At 46.0% G+C, this 23,329-nt stretch overlaps 1 protein-coding gene and 1 long non-coding RNA gene across 2 annotated transcripts; both read left to right on the top strand.

Annotated features, from left to right (window-relative positions):
- The first annotated feature begins 7,215 nt into the window (after positions 1–7,215).
- On the top strand, positions 7,216–11,871 carry LOC149331879 (uncharacterized). The gene is made up of 3 exons (XR_016285024.1): positions 7,216–7,246; positions 9,865–9,959; positions 11,794–11,871. It is a non-coding gene; the product is annotated as an uncharacterized LOC149331879 (long non-coding RNA).
- A 3,013-nt stretch (positions 11,872–14,884) lies between these two features.
- LOC149331880 (uncharacterized) lies at positions 14,885–21,737 on the top strand. The gene is made up of 6 exons (XM_089557426.1): positions 14,885–15,049; positions 15,885–16,009; positions 17,594–17,711; positions 19,507–19,674; positions 20,041–20,172; positions 21,576–21,737. The coding sequence occupies exons 1-6, from the start codon at positions 14,885–14,887 to the stop codon at positions 21,735–21,737; spliced, it is 870 nt and encodes a 289-aa protein (XP_089413552.1).
- Positions 21,738–23,329: the final 1,592 nt, after the last annotated feature.

A 23,329-nucleotide genomic window follows, 5' to 3' on the forward strand; every position in this document is an offset into this window, starting at 1 on the left:
GATTGTTTTAAATTCCTTTGAAGTCTTTTGCTTAATGCTTTTCACCATCATTCTCAGAGTGTAGAAGAAAGCGAATAAATGATTCTATCAACCAACTGGAGAAAGAATTGCTTGTGGCCACGCTGGGTTGAGCATCTACACACCTGTGCAGCGTCGCTCAACTCAAGGAATGAAAAGCGACAGGCCCTGGATTCAGCAATACTCGTTGTTCTCTCTCATCTTTCGTGCTGTGACGGATAATTGAAATCTACAGGAAGTTAATCGCAATTCACCTACGAAAACCTGGAAGGCCGCTTCAGTTGTTGATGCAAGGGAAATAACTAGAGGAATAAGAATGGGGTGGAGCGTATATGGCAGCTTCTCTCAGATAATGAATGGCAGTTTACCAATATCCCTCAAGAGTAAAGTATACAACAGCTGTATCTTACCGGTACTCATCTGTGGGGCAGAAACGTGGAGGCTAACGAAAAGGGTTCAGCTTAAGGCAAGGACAAGGCAGCGAGCTATGGAAAGAAAAATGATAGGTGTAACATTAAGAGATCGGAAGAGGGTGGAGTGGGTGAGGGAACAAACGTGGGTTAATGACATCCTAGTCGAAATCAAGAGGAAGAAATGGGCTTGGGCAGGGCATGCAATGCGAAGGCAAGAAACCGGTGGTCCTTATGCGTAACGGTGTGGATTCCAAGAGAAGGCAAGCGTAGCAGGGGACGGCAGAAAGTTAGGTGGGCGGATGAGATTAAGAAATTGGTGAGAATACGGTGGGCGCAACTGGCGAGGGACAGGGTTAATTGGAGAGACATGGGAGAGGCCTTTACCCTGCAGTGGGCGCAGTTAGACTCACGATGATGATGCAACTAGGAAGTGAGTAGGGCAGCGCACGGGCTCAGGCCCACCCGAAATTCCGTAACGGATCCAGGTCGAGTTGGAAAATGGGCTGTTTCGCCGGGCCGGGCCGCGTGTTCGCCAAATGCAGCCGGTACAGCCAGCGATTACAGCGCCGCCCACCGGCAGGTAGCAGCCACATTAAGGCTGGTTATAAATATTCATTCAGAACGACGGCTTGACATCGCCGCTATGGCGCAGTGGATTAGAGGCACGTGTCGCGTATGGAAGGTCGGCCGTTCGACTCCGCTCTCTGTACTGTAATTTTATTGTTTTTTTAATTTCATTTTTTTTCAATTTTTTCCCCTTTAGGTCGCAAATCGTGATGCTTAGTGGCATATAACGCCGTTTAAGAGGATTTATTATCCCTTTTAGGTAAGCCGTTCTGACAATCTTCAGTCACCGTGATCAATTCACCGTGGTTTCAAGCCTTGTGGCTGTACAGGCTGCAGTTGGCGAATACCCCGGCCAGGGATCGGGCCTGTACATTGAGAAACCGTGTGCGGCTTTTGATTTAATACGAGTGGTCAAGTGCACTTGAGGTATTTTAGTAGCGCCCGGATGAGACAGAACATTGGTGTTGGCTGAGAAGAAAAAAACTTAATACTTCTTTGCTTATTTTAAGTGGCTGCTATAGTTGAATTTTCCTCCTGTGAGCATTTCGGAAATGATCGAATTAAAACCTTTCCCGCCGTTGAACTGCTGCCACTAGTTTTGTGAGCGCAGAAAGGGCGAAAGCTCATTTGTACACAGAGTTTAATTATATACATTAAGAGTGCTTGTATTATTGGTAAGGAGTGCACGCCTAGCCAAGATCAATGGTAGATAGGATAGGGTAGGAAAACTTTTATTGTCCAACAGAAAGAGGGTAGCCAGAGGGCTACCCGCCTAGACGACGGCCGAAAAGTCTTGACTCTCGGCGGCGGCTTCGGTCAATGATAGAAGAGACAAAGTAAAAAAAAAGCGCAAAATAGCGCCGCAGGCTTCCCCGCGTATTCACATTCCGTCAACGATACAGCTCACTAACTGCTGGCGTTCTCTCATGGCTGCCCTTAACAGCGTTTGTACTGAGTGGCCTTAACCACCAAGGGAAAATTTCAGATGGCTTGCGCGATGTAAATAGTAAAAAAAAAGAACGATTAAAGGCGCCCAAGTAAAAATGGGGATCGAAATGTGCTACCTTAAATTTTCTAAACCAGTGCTTGAATCCACAGCACCGCAGGAGCAAACAGAATTTGCGGTGTTAATCAACGTTACTAGATTAGTAACAGTGGTGTTAAACGTCTATGTGCCCGTTCTCAGATATATTCTATATTCCGCGAGGTGGCTCCGCTGTTGTGGTGCGCTGTCCGTTGACGGTTCGAAACACACAGGTGCACTAGAATGGCAATCTTAGTGGACTGCTTCAACACCTGACAAACTGCGCATTTGTACGAGTCAGCTCACCTACTAATGTTCACAGCCCCACTTTCCTGGGTTGTGTCAGCTATAAGCGAGAACACACCGTCGAATCTACCAAAAGGCGCTGGGCATCTTCTGGGTTTCGGGTTATTGCGCTGGACTAAACATTTGAAGTCTCATAAGACCAGCTTGAGAAGGACCTTCATTCGATGGCTCAACAGGCAGCCGTCTGTTCCATGCCAGTATTTGACTGTCTGCCTTCGCCTCCAAAAAACACTTGTCTACTCTACCAAAAGCCTCTTTGGCGAAGAGAATGTTGGTATAAGATATTTCGGGTCTTCAAACACACACTATGCAATTAACAGGAGAATTTTGATATCGGCGTGTCTTCACACACACACTACGCAATTAGCAGGAGTTTTTCTTTTTCGTCTCCTCAGAAACGATTCCACGGCAGTCATAAATTCAACCCTGCAAATTTTTCTGAATTAATAAAAAAGCGATTGCTACTGCTTGGTGGGCACTTTAACATCGCGGGCCCTGAAATTCGACTCATGAAAAATCTAGACGGCAGGCAGAGTTTAAAGCGCATATATGCGACCTTTTTCGTTTACCTCTCGGAAGTTCGAGGCTGTTCACAGACAAGATCACTTTTCAAACAGGAGAGCGGGTAATGCTCTTTATCATGCCTTTTATTAGCGTTTACCGTACCATTTCTGCAATAAGGGAGGGGAAAACCTCAGGTTGCTTGAGCCAACGTTTCGACAAGGGGACTTGTCTTCGTCTGGGCAAAGCGTTCATCATTGGCAGGGATTAAATAGGGCCTTCGCTCCGAGGAGGAAGGCCCCGGGGGTGGGGAAGGAAAGTGGTGTGAGAGGGGATGCGTGTCAGGAAGGGGAGGGAGGTGAACCTTGATTCGTTAAGCTGCAATAGTGAAAAAGCTTATATCCGGGGGGTGTGTAATGAACAAAGGCTTTGAAGGGGCTGCGACGGGGGGAGGCGCTGTAGGACCTGAAAAACTCAGATAAGAGGATTAGTCAGCGTGGTACAGGGAAATGAGAAGAAGGCAAACAACATAGGCTGGCACTGGAAGGAGGGGCATTTCCAAGGAAGGACAAGGCAGGGGGGGGGGGGGGAATGGCTCGAGTTCAGAGAAAGCCAAAAAGGTGGGGCGGAGGGGGGTAACAGGAATGTCATGGTTTCCGAGAACTGATAGTAGGAGATTAGGAGGAAAAAAAAAAAAGGGTGAGACACAGGGAGACGGTGAGAAGGCCGGAAATGTGGTGGAAGATATGACGTGGGAAGGGTCCAATATTATCTACATGCTCCAGTGCTCCTTCTGCCAGAAACAATATATCGGGGAAACCGGGCAAACAATGAGTGCCAGATTAAACGGGCACCGGGCTGACACAACACGAAATGAACAGAAGGCAGTGTCGACCCATTTTAATCAACGCCATCACAAATTCGACGAACTCAAATTGTTCATTCTTCAGTCAGGCTACAAATCGACTAGGGACAGAAAATACAGAGAAGCATTCCTAATCCACAAATTTAAAACACTGCAACCAACAGGGATTAACATGTCTAGAGGAAACCTGGAATCTCTCAGGTACATTCCAGGGTTAGCACAATTTTAAATTAACAAATGTCTTGCACGTGCTCAGACCATTTCCTAGAACCTCGCATAAGTATATTATCTTTTCAGGAGGACACAGGGGCGGGATGGGGGGCACGGGCGTGGAGGTAGACAGGGACAAGGGCTTGTCCCTGTCTGCTTCTACGTCCGGGTCTTTTGTTGCGCCCCTGTGTCCTCCTGAAAAGTTACGAACCAACACGGCCAAATACAAGTACTTCTGAGTATACTATCGCTCTTTGCACCCTTCCCACGTCATATCTTCCACCACATTTCCGGCCTTCTCACCGTCTCCCTGTGACTCACCCTTTTTTTTTTTTTCTCCTAATCCCCTACTATCAGTTCTCGGAAACCATGACATTCCTGTTACCCCCCCTCCGCTCCACCTTTTTGGCTTTCTCTGAACTCGAGCCATTCCCCCCCCCCCCCCCACCCCCCCCCCCCCCCCCCCCCGCCTTGTCCTTCCTTGGAAATGCCCCTCCTTCCAGTGCCAGCCTATGTTGTTTGCCTTCTTCTCATTTCCCTGTACCACGCTGACTAATCCTCTTATCTGAGTTTTTCAGGTCCTACAGCGCCTCCCCCCGTCGCAGCCCCTTCAAAGCCTTTGTTCATTACACACACCCCGGATATAAGTTTTTCCACTATTGCAGCTTAACGAATCAAGGTTCACCTCCCTCCACTTCCTGACACGCATCCCCTCTCACACCACTTTCCTTCCCCACCCCCGGGGCCTTCTTCCTCGGAGCGAAGGCCCTATTTAATCCCTGCCAATGATGAACGCTTTGCCCAGACGAAGACAAGTCCCCTTGTCGAAACGTTGGCTCAAGCAACCTGAGGTTTTCCCCTCCCTTGTTCATTTTTGTCATCGCAAAGGACCATCAACCACACCCTCTCTCTACCATGGACTCCATTTCTGCAATAGCTATAGGTATTTTAGCGCCTTGGCCGGCCACTTCTTGTGCAATAGGAGACTGTTTGCACACAGTGCGCAATTTAAGCGGTTGTGGGAACGGGCCCGAGCAGGCACGGGCCAGGCCGGGCTTCATGTAGAGCTAGGCAGACCAGGCCCGGGCTCAGCACAGCTATCTACTGAGCAATCTGTACAGCTCGCTATAGTTCACAAATATCGCAAACATGAAATGTGCTTTCTATGCTTGTATTCTTTTATGTTATTTGCATGTTTAGGGCAACGCAGCGCAAGCAGAGTGAAGTCATGCGTGTTGTCGTTGCCCGACAGACAGGTCGACGCTGTTCCAGCAGGTCTTTGTAACAGCAAACGGATGACTATCAGGAGTGTTTACTTCGATACCCCGCATTAGAGATGCTTTGAGTCGCTTTATATAAGCTATTATAATTTCTTTTTGATGCCGATAATCTCCAGAGGTCTTTGATTTGCCATTATTATTTTCAGAAACCGGAGCATCCCTATTGTAGGGCTGTCGGCACCTAGCGACGTAGTCCGAAGAGGTAGACGCTCTACACACCTAAAAGACGCTTTCACGCAACACGAGCAGAGAAGAACGAAGATCAAAGGCGACGAACGGCGGTTTCCTGAGTCCCCGGCGTAAGCCTTCTCCCCTAAGCCTTCGGTGCTTACAGTTCTGTCCTATTTGTGCAAGTCTCAGCAATGGGTAAGCTTCGTGAAATATCGTCCGCTAGGTCGCTTCTCCGCGGTTGCACCGCTTAAACCACGCAGTCAGCGATTTCACCATGAAAGAACCACACGCGCGTCGGACTGACAGCGTTCTTCGTTTTCTTGAACTCGCTGCCTTGCAACTTAGATGAACGCTATGGCGTGTTTCAGCAGTGTGTGCATATGCACGAATTTCAAGATATGCAAGAGGAGAGCTGCATAGAAAGCGCTGCTCAAATATACTAATTTTCTCTCCTCGCTGATCAGGCTGTGGTGTTCCACTGCGATCGGAAAGGCACAATTACCTGCTGTTTTCGTACAGCGTTGTCTTGTTTCTGCGGAGTGCCTGCTGCCGATTTTTAACCGTGGTTTTGGATAAGATCTTGCAAAGCTGAAATATCCCTAAAATCATGTATTTACACCTCCCGAGAGATCGACTTAGGAGTAGGCGGAACCGTTTCAAAGCTCCTTCTCGACGTCAAGTGCTGTATAGGGCTGCGATACCCTTGTTCTCATTAGCCTACTGGTTGATGCTGTGTTATAGGTCTTCGCAGCAGCAAATGTAGTGATCATCAGCGTTTACTTTGTATCAGAGATGCTTTAAGGAGCTTGGAATGAGGCATCTACACTCCTTTCTGACATTAATAGTCTTCCAGAATCCTTAGATTTGCCATTTTCAGCGGCTCACTGGTTGTGTGTCCCTGCAACTTGAGGGACAACAGCGCACTAGTCCCGGTCAGGAAATTGCAGCCATTTGTTTAACTTTAGGTGTAGACCCTTCTTATCAGGAAAAGTAATTGAATGGCAGCCTATTCAGCAAGCTTTTCTATTGATATCAGTGTGATGTGGTGGTTGGAGTATAGTGGTGCTGGATTTAAGATACGAGGATTTCTTTTAGCTTTAGAGCCATGTAGTACAGGGGCGATAACAGTGTGGCTGCAGTTCTTTTAAGGCTAGCGCAGGAAGATCTGAATTCTCATCTGTAATATTACGCACAAGTAACTGGATGTAGGCCGTCGAATGAAGGCTTCGGCACCGGCAATACTCCAAGTTTCGCTAAATGATTGTCGAGACAGGAGCGCACATTTTCTTTCGGCAGCGCACAGTTGAAAAGTATCACCGAACCGTACTTAGGAGGCTGCGAAACACCGATAAGAATGTTGAACATCGTAGAGGCTGACGCGTGTGGTCACTCTTTTCTCAGTGCGCTGTCGTTGTTTCTCGCGTAAAAAAAAAAACTGTTTAGGGTGTGTTCCGCCTTAAATAAACTAACAGAATAAGGAATAATTGAACAGAACAATTCTTCACGGATGTATGATGTGTAACTGGCAGAATGGTCGCTCTCAATGTTAAGGTACGCTGATGATCTCCCTTCGTGTGCATTTATCGAGAGAGCATTCTTTTACTCTTTGCGAATTCGGATACCTTTCAGGAGAGTTGTGAACTGCAGGACAAAAAAAAAAAAAAGATGCACAGAAAGGTGGCAACATATGCGCTTTCATTTTCTTCATAATCCCCCTGCAGGTGAAGAGGACCACCTGGTGCTTGAAGACGACGTTGACACAGACGCGCCATCCAGTACGTGAGCAGATAGAGGGAGTTATGGTTGGTATTGGACTGCCTCATAATGCCACTTACGTTGTACTGACATTCCCTTCCAGCACTCGCAACAGGCTCAGGTTTCACGGGAGGAGGTAAGGAAAAGGCTCTTGAATGTCACTCGACTGCCGTGAGTTAGCGCCACCCCCGGTGCCACGTAATTTGACTCTTAATTTTTTCTTGTCACATAGGTTTATTTTCGCGACGCACTACATTCTCACAGGGTGGCTTGAACTCCTGTTTTTTTTTTCTAACTGTCTCACGATTATTACTTCAGTAGCTGGTTTCAAGGCCCTCTCTTTTGAGAAATCAGCACTGCCTACCGTGCTTCGCTTAGTGTTTCCGTAAACGTCCCGCTTATTTACTGTCTATTAACTGCAAGAGCTTATCCTTCGGTTATCCTTCGGTGTTTGCTGTATTTGTTGAAAATGTTTGGCCATGTATATGCGTCGTACACTTCGCGAGCGCTCCGTGCCGCGTCACTGCCCACTTTGTCGACTTCTAGTCCGTGCCACTACCCGGCGCCTTCGAGCGATCATCCCGATCGCGCGAACTAGAAGAACGGCACTAACGATGAAATACAGGACGTGATCATAAGCGTGACAGGAGGGATGAAGTCAGAAGAGAAGATACAGGGCTTGCCTTCACGATGAAAAATATGTGCAGATAATGGTCGGATGAGCGCTGGTCCTGGAAGCTTCCGGGCCGCAGGTTACTTGAGCCGACGGCAGAGGTCCATGGGTTCTCCGAACAGCATGACCAGGAGGGCTGTGTGCGAAGGTGTCTCTGATTGGTCGGGTCGCGTACGGTCTGGTTGGTAGGATCATTTCATCGTGTCTTGTGGTCGGGGTGGTGGACGGGGCTGGGGTGAACGGCGAGGTCGGTTCTGGTCAGGTGGGCTAGGGCATAGCCGGGCGGATCTGACCAGGAACACAAGGCCGACGACCATGGCAGACGCAGCACGCTGAAGAACCAAGACCAGGGTGGCGATGATCACCCAGCTAAGCCGCCGCGAAATGTTACGCAACGGCTAGCCGATGAAGACAGGACTAAATGACATATGGCAATGGAATGATTTAATGGCGGTGAGCCTAGCGCGAACACTCCGTGCCGCGCCATGTGGTTCAGTGAAACTATACTTTCTGTGTGGTGACGTAGTCCGTGACGCTATACTTGCTGCGTGGTGACCTAGGGACACAAAAGTCTACCGCTCGCTTTAGAGACGGACCACTATAGATGGGTGCTGGGGGTGCACAGAAGACTCCCTTTGACCATAACGGCGTGACTGCTCCAAAGGGCCGAGAGTGGGTGGCAGGGGTTGTGGTTGTGTGAAGACTTATGTCCTGCACCTACTTGGACGGCAGCATCTTGGCATCGCTGTTCTTTTGCACCCTGTCACGACTCCATCAAGCAACAGGTGTGCTTGATCTTCCAAACCACGCCTGACGGAAATTTCCTTCCCGTCTTTTGGACTGCAACACCCGTCTAGGTGAATGTCAGCTGGATGCCACTTAGCTACAAGCTAAACGGAGGCATGAACATCATTAGCCTAGCAACTTATACTGCAGGAGAAAGGACTCTTCCGTACCCTTCTAAATTTGTACAGATGATATCTGTTTTTGTCTTTGTGTTGATGAAGATTATATGTTTTCATGAGGCGTGGTCAGCTTGGGAAAAGGACATCATGACGGAGTAATTTTCGTCTCTCCAAGGGTGGGCCGAAACCAATTTTCGCGTATTTTCCACCTTAGGTGCCGAGAACCAGGCCAGGAAAAAACTACTGTCCATTTTATCACCAGTTAGTGCCCAGGGTGGCACTGGGGATCGAAGCGCGCACCTCCCGAATGTGAGGACGTTGCTCAAAACCCAAGGCTATCACTGCGCTCCTCTCCTTTAGGTGTTACTATGTTTCTCTGCTTTTACTAAGTATAGCGCTAGATATAGGAATTTTTTTAGAAGTGCCATATCAGATGTCCTCTGTGTTGAGCGGTTACTAGCCATGCGGGCACAACGAGCCGTTTAGGCGAACCCAGGAAAAAAGTGATTTGAATCCTTGCTTCCTTCGGTTTGATGTGGAATCTAATTTCACCCCGATTGGCGATCTTTTAGTGCCGCTGTGTGAAATCCACGATGATTCAAAGGTCTTTTTGCATTTTATTACAGGCGGCTTGTAAGTACTACATCTTGCTCAATCTTGACAGCTTTATCGGACAGGGGTGTTTAGTAAAAACTTATGAGAGCAATAGTATATAGAGCTACAAACTCACTTGCGCAATAGTAATATGCCAAGCCACAAATGGCATGAAGAACCTTCGAGAATACATCTTTCAATCCATTCCTTCAAATTACTAGCATTTCCTCTTCGAATGCGCCTTTTCTGTGTAGAAAGCGTCTAAGGAATACAAACGTCTCTAATCACTGTTAACACTTCCGGTAGTCACCTGTTTATACTGGCCGCAACGCAACCTCAAAAGAGTGACAAAAAAAGCACATGTATCCATCATTCTCAACAATGACGTAAGAAGCGCTGTTTGGAGAAATAGAAACATACTGCTTTATTCACAGATAATAAGGCATTGCTGAAACAATCATTCCTTTTTTATATTTTATAGCTACATAATGATTCCAGAGTGTGCCGCGCGTGTTTATTTGTTCTTCTCTCAAATATTAAACGCGTGAAAATGCACGTGTGATTTCTTCGCTTTGTTTCCAGCGACGAGAGAAAGTCCTGGGCCATCCTGCTCGGCTGCACCCTTCTTCTCGCGCTCCTCATGATCGTCATCGCCGTGATCTTTTACAGCATACAAGGTGCGTTTTCTCACGAAACTAAAACTAAATGCGAACAAGTGTCCTATCGTGAGTGTAGCTTGGTGCCGTTTTGTCAGCTTTGTTACTGTTGACAAAAGGGTTACAAAAGGGTGAGAGATGTGACAGGAAAGTTCAGAACTATCATGGTAAGCATTCAATAAATGAAGCTAAGATAACAAGAGATTTATTTGCCGATAGCCTTATGATCTGCGTGTTTACCAGAATAATAACCCCGTTCGGGCAGTGTAATTTACCCTTTAGTTGAATGACAGTTCATCTTTTCAACAGATTTTGAAGTTAACGGCAGTTTAGTGTAGTTACTCGACACATTTCGAGCAACTCAGCTGCATCTGGATTAGGTGACCATGCCACATGCTACAATACTATCAATGAAAAACTGGGGTTAACGATGTCATATGTAAAGTCAAGAAGGAGGAAATGGACTTAAGCGGAACACGTCATACGCACTGGAGTTCATGAGTATTCTAATAAGTTAACAGAATGAAAGTGAAAAGAAGCTATTCATAGCTATGAAGGGTGGTTATATGACATAAGGAGATATACTTCTATTAGGTGGCAGCGGAGAGAGCAGGACAGCAGGTACTTTCTTCCGACGTATCAAGGCTGTTTTACTTGCTATCGACACAGTACAAACGTTTTATTAGGCTTCCATTGTCCTCTAGTTGTTATAACGTAGCTACCCGCAGGTTGGTCAACTGGTTGGTCCATGTTTGTGCTTAACGCCATTCTGCTTTAACTGCATTAGAAAGGCCAAGTTGTTGGTGGTCTACTCCTCTGGTTCCTTTAACACTCTTCTAATTGGTGAAAGTGAAGGAAATCGGGTTTAAAAGGCAGTAATGGCAACACAGCAAAGGTCTCTTACCATTTCTAGTCCGTTTGTTGGCAAGAAGTGCAGATACCCCACGTTATACTTCCTGGGCTCCAGAGGCTTTTGTCATGCTTGTTCACTATTTCATAAGTTAAATGCGCAGAAAAGCTTCTTTCATATATATTCCACAAAACACGGGAGGGACGCAATGATAGACAAAGCAATAACTACGCCCTATACATCTCCTTATTCGTCTGCTACAGTGAGCTTTAGCCTACTATAGCCAGTGCAGTATGCTATAGCTAGCATACTGCACAGGCCGATTCTAAAGGGGCAGTAAGGTGTCAAAGAGATACGGGGAGCTCAAAGTCAGGTTCTCATGCTTTCGTGAACAAGCTAATCGGATTAATCGAATTCAGTGTGCGAAAATATGTGTCTCCCTCAGTGCCCGTACATACAGGCGCGGACTAAAGTAAGCGGAGCACGCAACTGTCTTCGAATATTTTTCACGCGTCACCTAAATGAAATTTCCAGCAGTGGTGAGCGCATGCCGGCAGATGAGGTTGGTGGGGTGTCTTGTAGACAAACAACGCTTCTTCATTACCAATGGAGAAAGCGTGATTGCACTTCGAACGCAATAGCGTGCTCCGTTTATTATGGCCGCGCCTATACATAAAGCTTTAAAGTTTTAAGGTGCTTTGAACGCACATGTTTACGTCCGATAGTTTGGGGCAGTCGTATCACTAGACTACTTTTACTATTAACGTTATCACGGAAGTTCCGTTGCAAAGAACCTTTGTGGTTAATCTCTGTCCCTCTATATTAGCTTCCCAAAATCTATGTCACTCCTCGTGATACTTGTTTCCTGTGTTGTCCTGTCTTCGCGAATAGTGCTTAGTGAGCGTAAGGTGTAGAGCACGAAGTGTAGCTGATAACTTTTGGTCTTCAATTTAGCTTAGCGACAGGTAGGAACATGAGCTAAACTTTTTTCTTTTTATTTGGCAGAGACTGACCCTGTCGAAGGACGAGACCGCGATGAAGGCTCCGGTGGTTCACCCATGGTGGTGCCTGAAATACCTACGGTATGCACCACGTTTTCCCGCTGATTCCTGCGTTGAATACTGCGCCGCGGCATGAATACACAGGCTCAACTGCAAACATGCCTGAGAACTGGGAAAATGCGGTTTTGTGTGGCGTCGCTAGTGGCAAAACGAAAAAAAAATGAGACTAATATAATTGTATAGAGATACAAAATGAGAAAAGCGGTTCTTGGATGAGGTGGAAGGCGGTGACTCGACTGAAAAGATTTTAATTATTGACGTCACTAGTATATGCGCCTTTTTTTAAGAAGCCTGGCAGGCGGGAGGTGTGCGGTTCGATCCCCAGTGCCGCAGGGTACGCACCGGTGATACAATGGGTACAAGTTTTCCCCTGCCTGGTGCTCGGCTTCTTTATGGTGAAATGCTTGGGAAAAGGGTCTTGACCACACCTTGAGTATAAGAGAAAAACCTTGTGTCATGGCGCTCTTTGGCCACAGAGGTCCGTGTGACACAAAAATTCATCATCATCATCCTTTTTAAGAAGTCGACTTCATAGCCGTTGCCCTCTATATGTGTATGACGATATTCACTCGGATGTATTTCTTTCTCTGAGCGTGCGTGTTTGCGTGCGAAAGATGTTTCCAAGCACGGATCTGCTTGAAGTGACTGGTCAATATTACGAGTGATTTTTGCTGTTAGGATAACTGGGTTTCTGTAATAGAGCCTTGCCTGTGAGTACAATATTATAAACGTTTTAGATACGAGCAAACAGGCGTTTGTACAGTCGTCACCTCGTTCTACAGACACTGAAGTCAAGTATACTAACCTGTAGGAAAAGTCTTGCGTGCACGTCCTCAAGCTCACGTAAAAGCCAGAAAGGCCACGGTCGTTAGCGATGTGTAGGGGGCCACAAGAGTGGCGCAGTTTCATAGTACATAGCGCTCGTACTGGAACTTCAGTGCAGGCTTTTGGAGCTTCTTTGGTAGAAGACAGCCCAGTGCATGCTAGTGAGGCTTGCCAGCAGGGAATCGTTATCATTCATAAATATTAATAATTTGGTACCTTCACATTACTTTCGTGATCATCAGGATGTTCCAGGCGGCGATGGTGGAGTAGACATTTCCGTTCCTACGCTGCCTCCTTCTTCCCCGCCTGTTCCTCCTGGCCCTCCAGTGACACCTCCGAGTCCACCCGTTCCTCCGTACACTGATGTGGTTACTCCACCGGGACCCGGGCTTACAACAGTGCAACCGGGTGAGTTGAGAAGGAAGAACACGGCAGACATTCGTATGGGCTTCCAGAACAGGATATAAGTATTACCGCGACGGCGTTAACGGCACCGTTCACCCGAAAATCCGGTGTCTCCGTTGACGGCGAAAATCTCGAGCGTGGATCTGGGAGGTCGTCCCCAGAGAGCAACCTAGGAGGCAAGTGGCTCACCAAGGTCATGTGACCGTGTGGCGTCATCACAACCTGCCCACCGGATGGGATAGTAAGTAGACTGGCCGCCGTGGTAGGTGTCATTTAAATTAATGATTTGTCGTTGGGAAAGAGCAACGCAGGTGGCTTAAGGCCCACATCTGGGAACACCTGCCATCGCAAGGCAGTGGCGCATTGCTAACCGCTGCACCACTGCGCCAGGAGGCGTATGAGTACTGCCAGAGATACACGAATGTGAAGTAGAAATGACCTTCGGCATATATGGGAATTAATCAACTACGATATTTCGTCATACCCTTAAGGCGGAGCTTAAGTGTAACTTAATTTTTTTTATTAGTCTAGAAATACAGCAGATCCAAATCTTGATTATCTCAGGAAGGGCAGAATGAAAATTACCAGAAAGTTCATAATACATAGCAGTGCGACAGTATAAAAATTCTTGTGGAAACGCTCAGCGGAACCGAATTTCTAAGCATTCCTGATATCTGCCAGGTTTCCCCATTGTGCGTCGACTAAGTTCTTTAGCTAACCACGTCCATCGTGGAAGACACACTGCACTTAGCTGAGAATTAAAGAAAAAGCTTCCTTTGGAGCAAACAGGCTGCACGAGTGAAACCACATTTGAGATTACTAGAAAAGTCTAATCAGATCTAACAAACGGGAAGCAAGAGAACAACAGAAACGCATTCGAGAACTAAAACACAGCTCATGTGTTTCTTTTTTATCGCCTGTTAGCGCTGCTCAGTGGTTTTCATCGACATCCAACAAACAGCCCGACTAAGCCCTCTTCTTCCATTTATTGCATTGCACCGAAGTGCTTGGGCAGGGCATGTAATGCGAAGGCAAGATAACGGCTGTTCCTTAAGGGTAACGAAGTGGATTCCAAGAGAAGGGAAGCGTACAAGGGGCGACAGAAAGGTGGGAGGATAGCATTAAGAAGCTTGCAGGGATGCGATGGCCGCAGCTGGCAAATGACAGGGCTAGTTCGAGGGTCATTGCAGGGGAATTTTTCCTGTAGTGGGTGTAGTATGATGAGTTCCCTAGAGTGAAACATGGTCGCTACTGCGGCTGACGGTCTTACCAACTCATCCTCGTCCTCTGCGACTGCCGCGCATGCAGTAACGCTCCCGCCAGTCGTGGTAACAACAACAGAGAAGACTGCGGCCACGGACGCTACAACGACGCCTACCACCTCCTCGCCTCCGCCGCTGCTGTGCTCAGTGAACATGAATGCGGCACTGAGTGCCTCGTTCCCACCGGACGAGGCCTGCGACATCCTGATCTACACGCACGTGCTAATTGAACAGCGAAAGGTAGTGGCGGTGGACAACGAGTTCAGCTACGAGGCGTTCAAGAACGCCTGCAAGCTGTACAAGGAGACGACGTGCGGGATTTCCTTCGATGTCCGGTGGGTGTCGGTATATGAAGACATTAAAGTGTTGCAAGTTGGCGCCTGTACCCTCGTTTTTTCTCCTACTTTGTGCCACCTTATTGCGCTTTAATTCTTGCCAACAACACTACGGCCAGAAACTAGTTGTATCTCTTAAAAGTTCGGGATCGAAGTGATCGCTTGCAAGTAATAGCCTGAAAATTCCGATACTGTTTCTTGATTTTCAATGCCCAGCTACGTTTCGCAAGATTTGTTCGGCAACACGGATGTCCGGGACGAGTTGGCCATGGCCAAGACAACATCGAGGATCAACCACTATGCCATCATGAACATCTACGAGACCAAGGAGCTCGTTGCAGAGTACACGGTGCAGGCGACTTTAGCATTCAAAGTAAGCATAGGTAGCGGCACGGCAGTGCTTTCACGTAGAACGGCTTTCGCCAGTGGTGAATAAATGACTGAATTAGTGAAAGTTTACTCTGATAAGACACATGCTTTAAAACGTAGAGACTTAAAGTTGCAACAAATAACAACGCTTGTTTTTGTCTCTAGTTAGTCATAATCGTTAAACTTTAAACACGTATGGGCAGCTAGGAAATTTGATCCCAATAGAGTTGCGGGATATTTGAAATCTGCTACAATGATGCACCGTGCTTGGAAATGAACTCGAATGCAGTGAAGAGTATTCAGCCAGGTGAGCATCCGCTTCACATTAACCGGGCCATATTTCGTCACTGACATTCATGTACTGCGCTATAACTCAAAGTCCACTGATATAGTAGGCACTTCGCTTTGTGGCGACCTGCTTGGAGTGTTCCTCCATTAGCGAACTATGGTTTGTTGTAATCTGTTTCGTGTTTGCAATCGCGGTCATTGATGGAAGTAAAAAAAGGCACAAGAAACCAATTTTTTGGCAACCTAGACGCAAAAGCTCCGTCATTCTAAGACCGTAGCCTTATACGGTTTTATAATTTCGTGTCTCATCTAGGCATACGTATATGCCACTGATTCAACTGTTCGTAAGATTTCAGAAAGGAGGATGCAACGGCATCACTGCGAATTATTATCCCCAACCACGTTTCGAATGTTCTATTTAGGTCGGCTGTCAATACACTTTTTGCGGAGCGGTCATCTAAATTGTTTTTGAAACGATCTTATTTTTCTACGCCATGCATGCCCTACAATAAGTGACCAAGCTATTGACCAAAGTGTCTTTTGATTTGCAGGAATTTCGAAAACTGTTAGGTGATGACAGAACAACCAACAAAGTTATTTTCGGCGTTGGTTACTTCGACTACAACGCGAGCAATGCCTGGACAGACCTGCTCTACGTCGCCGAGAATACTGCGACGTGAGTACTGCTGTCTTGACGGCTACTCTGGCCGCAGTGAGACTTCAGGCTTAAAGGATAGCTTGGAATTGGAGCAATTGCTGGGACATGTCACGAGCATAAAATGTTACGCACGCAGCCTGAAGAAAACAGCTCCACCTGAGTGCCGAATGTCAGTATACGGTCAGAAAGCAAGCTGATATTCTGCTATCCGGTATCAGAATATGAGATAAAGCAAAGGCGAATCGTAATATCGCCTCGCAACTTCAATTCCGCCTAAATTTCGCGGAAGCCTGTCGAACTGCGAAAGCTTTTGTCTCTGCAAACCAGAAATATGCTCCATTGCTGCTTCAAAACTTTGTGGTCGGCACTAATCAACTTTCTGCGAGAGAAGGCAGAATTCCCCGCAGTATAGCAGTCGAGCTGCGGAGCTGAATTCCTGTCGTCGTAAATCACAACATTCAAATAGCGGTTCCTGTTTTGACAGCATCGTTTCGCACTGAGTGGAATACAACGTAAAAATATTTCAATGTTAAACTGTAAATCTAAATGCAAGCAAAATAAAATACAAGCTGTAGGAAATGACTGGTAACACTACATATAAAACTCAACATGGTCGTTTATAAGATCAAGTGATTTTGTACAATATGCTCGCAAACTGTTCCAATCATTGATTACCTCCGCAAACAAAGAGAGTGCAGAAATAAACTAGTATTAGCCGAGTACGGGGCAAGAGAAAGGAGGTGAAAAGGTCGGGTTTGTCTGGTTCTTGATAATGTTAGGTACCGTGAAGAAATTATTTCGTGTTTGCGGTTAAATAACAATCATAAAAATCATTGTGGCTGCTTGTAGTCGGCAAATTTTTTAATTTGCCGCCTGTCAGATTTTTCGCATCTGTTTTTGTTTTTGCTAGCAGTTTCGCCACATTTAAATGATATTTTTGGCTTGTGCCATATGAATATAAGTTATTAGTCGCACTGCTACTTTATCGTCTTTTCAATTCTTGCGCAGAAATACGCTTCTTATAACGCTATATGTAACGAAAAGGAGCAGTGGTGGAGAGATTGTCACAATTTAAGAAATGCAGCTAACGCTCTTGATTCTCTGCACCGAAATCGCAGCTCTCAGTTTTTCTGACTTGTCTACCGTAACAGACATCTTTATTTAGAAATTTTCGATAAGCGAATTGAACTTAGTAACCCGCATCGGTGTGTCCCGCATCGAACTACTGATTCCTTTGGGGACACGGAAAAAAAGGGGTCTGTGTTGCTTAATACTTACATCTCTAAAATATATACGGTCTTACCATGCCTAGCTTCAAAAATAATTTGCATACCTTATCAACTCAATAATTTCGTACTTTGAAAAGTTTGAAGCCCAATAAGAGAACGCTTACTTACAAAATTCAATAGTTAAGGTTCCCGGGCCAAAACAAAAAAATCTCCTCGGAGGCTTGAAAGGCAAAGAGAGGTTTTGACAATTTCGTATTTCGATATCCTCTTTTTCCCTTTTTGTTGCAAATATCAAGTTGCTCGTTGTCATTCACTAAGATATTGGTGTCGTTGACCGTAGTTTTGTTCAGTACTCTTTTTTCGCTTCTCGCAGAAACGATGTGGACATCGTTGTGCTCATCACCAGCGTTTTATCGATTCGGAGCCGCAGTCAATGCACAACCCTTCCTGCGAACGCCATGAAAAGCCCGAATGCCTTACCACCCACTATGGTAAGCCTGTCACAAAGCAATAACATTACCATGAAACGACCTTCAAGTTCATGATTATATGCGTATTTGTTATTTTCTACTTGATCCAACTGCTTGAGCAATGTGGCGAGTAACTGTAATGTGCCCAGAAATATGGAAATGATAAAAAATTCAAGGACGCTTAAGCCTCGCCTTTAAAAGTACAACGTGATAGCTTTATCGGCTATCGTTTGCACTGCCTACTCAGCACTCACGCAATGACCTTATAGCGCAGACTTGTGTCTGTGATTCATCTCCACAACCTAACATGTAATTACCACGCTCGTAATTACTTTTGCACGCATAAGTACAAGTCTCTTAAGACATTTGATTAAGTCAAAGAGCACAACACATTCCCTATGCCCACCTTTATAAAGCTTGAATCAATGAACCTTCTTGACCAATAGGCAGCATACCCGGCTCACTATGCGAAGGTCCTGGATTTGATTCCCACTGAAAGGCGAGTTAACACTATTCTCTTTTCAACTCTAGTAATTTTCTTTGGTTACAGTAACCTCCTTCAAAATCTTGGCGTAAATTCGAACATTCCCTTGATCAGTTCTTGAATTCTATTAGATCTTTGCTTCTATCAGAGTTTTTTCGTTCACGGCAAACGATACCGACGACGACGGTGCCAGATTTTCTGCTACGTTGGAGCCTTGTCATTATCGCGTCAAGAAATTTTTCTTGGAGCTCATTTTTTGACGAATTTTCCCGGATGTTCTGAGCATAGCCTGGCAGGGTACGGGCTTCTCAGAAAAAGATGATCCCAATAACAAAGTATCGGAGTTAGCAGAGTTTCTTGAAGTGCAGTGTGAGGAAAAAGAAGGTGAAGACGAAAATGACGCGCTTTACATAGTGCAACTTGTGAGCATTGCATCTAGAGCGCGTAATACATGTATTGCGCTCTATAGTTTAACACAAGTGACATAAACCCGGATCATAACGTGTGAACGCCTGAAGAGCGCATGTTTAATAATTTCCATCCTGCAGATGGCTGCTTATAAGTTGTAGACATGTCCAAAGATGCCATCTAACGAGTGGACACTTCGGAAAGATGCGTTTTCTATGCTAGAGTACAGGACACCTCCGAAGATATTTTTACGATCAGACTCTGCTTCTCGGGATTCGTAATTGTTTTTCTTTCACTCACGGGACTTAAATCCCAGGCTGATTTCATCTGCCCCGGAAAATCACAGGAACACAATAGATATCAAAACTAGGAACCTTGTAGTGTTCGCAGTGATATCAGGAAGTTGGAGATGTTCACTTTGGTCTCATAAAGGAGCTAACTTCCAGCTGCAGAAATGGGCACAGACTGACAAGAACGAATGACATATACTCTTAACTTCGACTACATTCTAATAGATACGCCATTTTGGACGTCTTCGTTCTTTTACCCTGTTCGATGTGGTGCTACTCATGGGGCATTGAGAGTTAGGTCAATGCGCTTGTTCTTGTTATCAGTGGCCAATCCACCACAATGAAGTGCCACCAAAAGAAAAAGCATTAAAATCCTTTTTTTCTCCCTGCGGAGCAGCCATGAATTCGAATGGGCGAGATAAAGGAAAGGTTGTAGAGGGGAGCTTGTTGTGCGAATTTGGGTGCGATGGGAATCGAGGGATTGTTGCTTGCGTATAGTACTGTTGTGAGGCAAACAAACGCTGAATATTAGAAGCAGCTACTATTAGATTACTTTGGTCTAAAAATTTTCGTACTCTTTAAATTGCGTGGAAGTTCAGCGGAGAGCCTCACCGCTTCTTTCGCGCAATCGCAGGAGAAGGCACTGCCAGCTGCTATGGAGAACTTTGCTAGGCCGGAGCTCATCGTGGCATTCTCCTTTCAAATGGGAGTGCTGGTCTATAAACTGCAGGAGCACCACAACACCGCTCAAGATGCCCTCTACAAGGAATGCACTGAAATGCACGTGTCGGACTACTCACAGGTATAATCACTGAAACACTTGCCAGGCAACTCCGCAGCCACTTTATGATTTCGTAAATCATGAATACCAGAAGGATGTCTCTTTACGCTGTCGTGCATGAGGCAGAATGGTAACTGAAGTTTCCACCGCCTTGTTCCTTTAATCTTAGCGGCGTAAGGAGGAGTTTGTGGGAACATTGCGACAAAATCGTCGTTACCTAGAATCGTTACAATATAAAGAAGGAGGGGGGGGGGAGACCCGAGGTGTGGTGTAAAGCAGTGATGTCACTTATCACCTTCGGTACGCGACAGGTCAATTAGAAGGAATTGACAAGGCGGCCCTGTGTTAAAGCGTTTGTAGTCAAAACGCCTTGCTATATTTCTTTAGGCGTGCCAAGTCACTGCGACTGACCTGTACAATGAGAAGATTGTCATTGGCCTCAGCAGCCAGCCGGAGATCCAAGCGATGAAAACACAATATTTGCAGTCATATGATACCTTGGACTTTATGAAGGATAAGGTGAGTTTCCTTTTGTTGTCTGTGGGATCTGCCTAGCAATGAATACGGCTGCATCTAATCTAATTAATACTAATCGAACTAATCTAAATAATGCTCTGCCGCTGTGCCTCGGTGATTAAGGCACTCGGCTGTTCACCCGAAAGACGCAGGTTCGATCTCGGCCTCGGTAGTGGAATTTCGATGGAGGCGGAATTCTACAGGCTTGTGTACCGTGCGATGTCAGTGCCCGTTAAAGAACACTAGGTGGTCGAAATTTACTGAGCCCTTCACTATGGCGTCCCCTTTAGCCCAAGTCGCTTTGCGACGCTAAACCTTTATAAAACACAAACCGCAATCCAATTAATACCATTGAGTCAGCCCAGAATCGTGCCGCCAGGTTTGTCTCATCCGACTACTCTTACCATTCGAGCATCTCGGGACTAGAATCACGATTATAGTCACCTACACTAGTAATCCGTCATAACGCCATAAAATATTTCACAGTATTCAAGCAGCCAATCAAATTATCCCAAGCTCGAATCGCATTTCCAGCCATAACCACCCGAACGCTGTATACCCTGAACGTGCCCAAGCAACAGCATTCCAGGAGTAGTATTTCCTAAAGACTGCCCGCGACCGGAGTGACCTCTCGACTGAGGCGGCCGCCACCAGTCACCATCAATATTCGAGTCCCCCATTGAGCAATTTCATGCATCAATGTAACCATTCTCCTGCATTTTAAGTAATGTATAGTTATTTTTGCCGTGTTATCCCCACCCCTCATGTCATGTCCCGCTAGGCGCATTTGAAGAATAATAAGTAATAAAAGTATAATAAAGAAACTGCTTGTAATGGAGGATGTATAGTGTGCTTAAATTCAGAATATTAAACTGTATTGCCGAAACTACTGGACAACGTGCTTTGTCTCTAGTGCCCACTATTTTTCTCCAAACACGTACTGCGTCTGTCGCTCCTGTTGGGGAACGTAGAAATTTAGACCTAGAACTTTGAGCGAGAGATATTAACTAGCTCGCTTCGATAAAGGAAAAAAAGAAAAGTGAAACAGCACAGGAACAACTGAGGCATATGCTACTACATAGGAGCTGTGATGAAAAGACAAAAAGGTCATGAGCTGCAAAAAATATCTGAAAAGCAGCACATGTGAAGTCTTGAACGTTCAGTGCAAGGACGTGATATTCAATGCATTACTTAGGTGCCACTTGGTCGCTTTTGTTTCCACTGTCTTGTGCTTCCTGTTCATTTGTTTCGTCAACTGGACCAGAAGCTGTAGCGCATCTAAGATTCGTCATTGTGACCATTCTGGTGCTAGACTGACCTCGCTTGTAAATGCCGCAGAAGCAGACATTTTGTGGGTGCTGTAACGTTCCTTCACAAGACCGCTTTACGTCTCCGCGTCCTCGCAGGCGAAGACCATCATGAGCACACAAGGCAGGCGTCCGCTGTTTACTTGGTTTCTGTTCAACGTGCACCTGACAGACAATACTGGGCGCTGCCTTCCTGGAGGTCCCTTCGAACGCGTCAAAGGCTTCAGAGATTTTTATTATCAGGAGGCGCAGAGCGGATAGCAAGCATGCTTTATACCAGAGGGAGTGACCACTGGACCGTGTAATCCTGTGGTGTCAATCGAAGTGTTGTGTGTTTCATCATAACACCCGGAAAAGTGACCGGTTTGGCGACGATGACTTTTTGGCGTACTTTTTAAAAGACCTTGGTAAATAGTTTTGCAAGGTTGGCCAAAGAAGTTCATTGCCTGCTGACCGCGAAACCTATGCCGCGGAGAACCGCATCGCCTTCGATGGAGGCTCAAGTTTTTCTTCCTTTTTTTCCGCTGCATGGCTATGCCTGTGAGTAAACTGCTTCTTCATTTCTGTATAGAACAATACAGATGCTACTTGGCGACGAAATTATATCTGCTGCTTCGCAATATCTCATGCGGTACACGCGGCTGTCGCATTTCGATGAAGGCGAAATTCTAGAAGCTCGTGTACTGTGCGATGTCAGTGCACGTTAAAGAACCCCATGTGGTCGAAATTTGCGCAGCCCTTCACTACGGCGTCCCTGAGTCGCTTTGGGACGTTAACCCCCAATAAACCAATCATGCGTTACAAAGAACTTAAATGCAAATCAATCATGCGTTACAAAGAACTTAGATGCTCAAGACGCACGTTCAGGTCGTGGTGCTCTCTTAAAAGCAAGCCATCTAGTGGCTTGTCTGCTATGCCATGATTAGAATCCTCAAATGCCGATCTTTCTATTGTCTAATGTGAAGAGCATCTATCCAGGTGAATCCATAGAAACTTCAGGGTTTTTGAGATCGTGCGTTAACTAGTTTAGTACCTGAATTTACAGCTACAGCTCATAAATCGGTCACCACAGGACCAAACGGAGCGCTGGAAGTTCTTCGCAACTCTCATATGAGAACCCTTTAATTTTTTACATTCGCCTTCAATTGAAATGAATGCTTTGATGTTGCATGCGCACAAATTTTAGCACTATCGACTCACACTCTTGTTCCCAGTGTCAGTGTCGTAGCAGGCGGTTCGCAATTTCCGAGTATGTTTTTATCTAACATGTGCATTCGAATAAAAACTTCAAAGAAGCGAGTGCTGCCGTCTTCATTTTCATCTACACCCCCGACGAGTGCAATCTGTCCTAACAGGTACTAACGAGTGAAGTTCTTTTAAACTTCTGTGTGTTAGTTTGCTTATTGCTTTCCACCCTAGTAAGTCTCATAGTGTGGTTTTCAACTGAACGATTTCCTTAAAAGCAACGAAGAATGAACTGCCGATTGCCAGGACGAGTAAAACTTCTACAAACTTGTGCAACCTACCTACAATCGTCTTAAGAAGCAAGCTGGATCTAGGTAGTGCAATGAATGTTTTATATATCTTGAATCACGACCCCGCATTCGGATCAAGCGTTTGTTGTTCGCTCTACTGCGAGAAGGTGGCGTATGGCTGGCTTTCAACATTCAAAAATAGCGCGTTCACATGGTCCGCTACTTTGTGAGAATGGCGAGTGGCTACCGAACAGCTATGGGCCGCTAGGCCTGGCGGCACTACCTGGGGGCTGTCCTGAATTTCTCTTCTTGAAAATGTTTATTGATGAAATTCGTTATGATCCCAGTGACTGGAGTCTCTATTTCCGGATTTCATTG

The sequence above is a fragment of the Amblyomma mixtum genome, chromosome 8 (genome assembly GCF_055824585.1).
Source record: "Amblyomma mixtum isolate Tamu chromosome 8, ASM5582458v1, whole genome shotgun sequence".
Taxonomy (NCBI): domain Eukaryota; kingdom Metazoa; phylum Arthropoda; class Arachnida; order Ixodida; family Ixodidae; genus Amblyomma; species Amblyomma mixtum.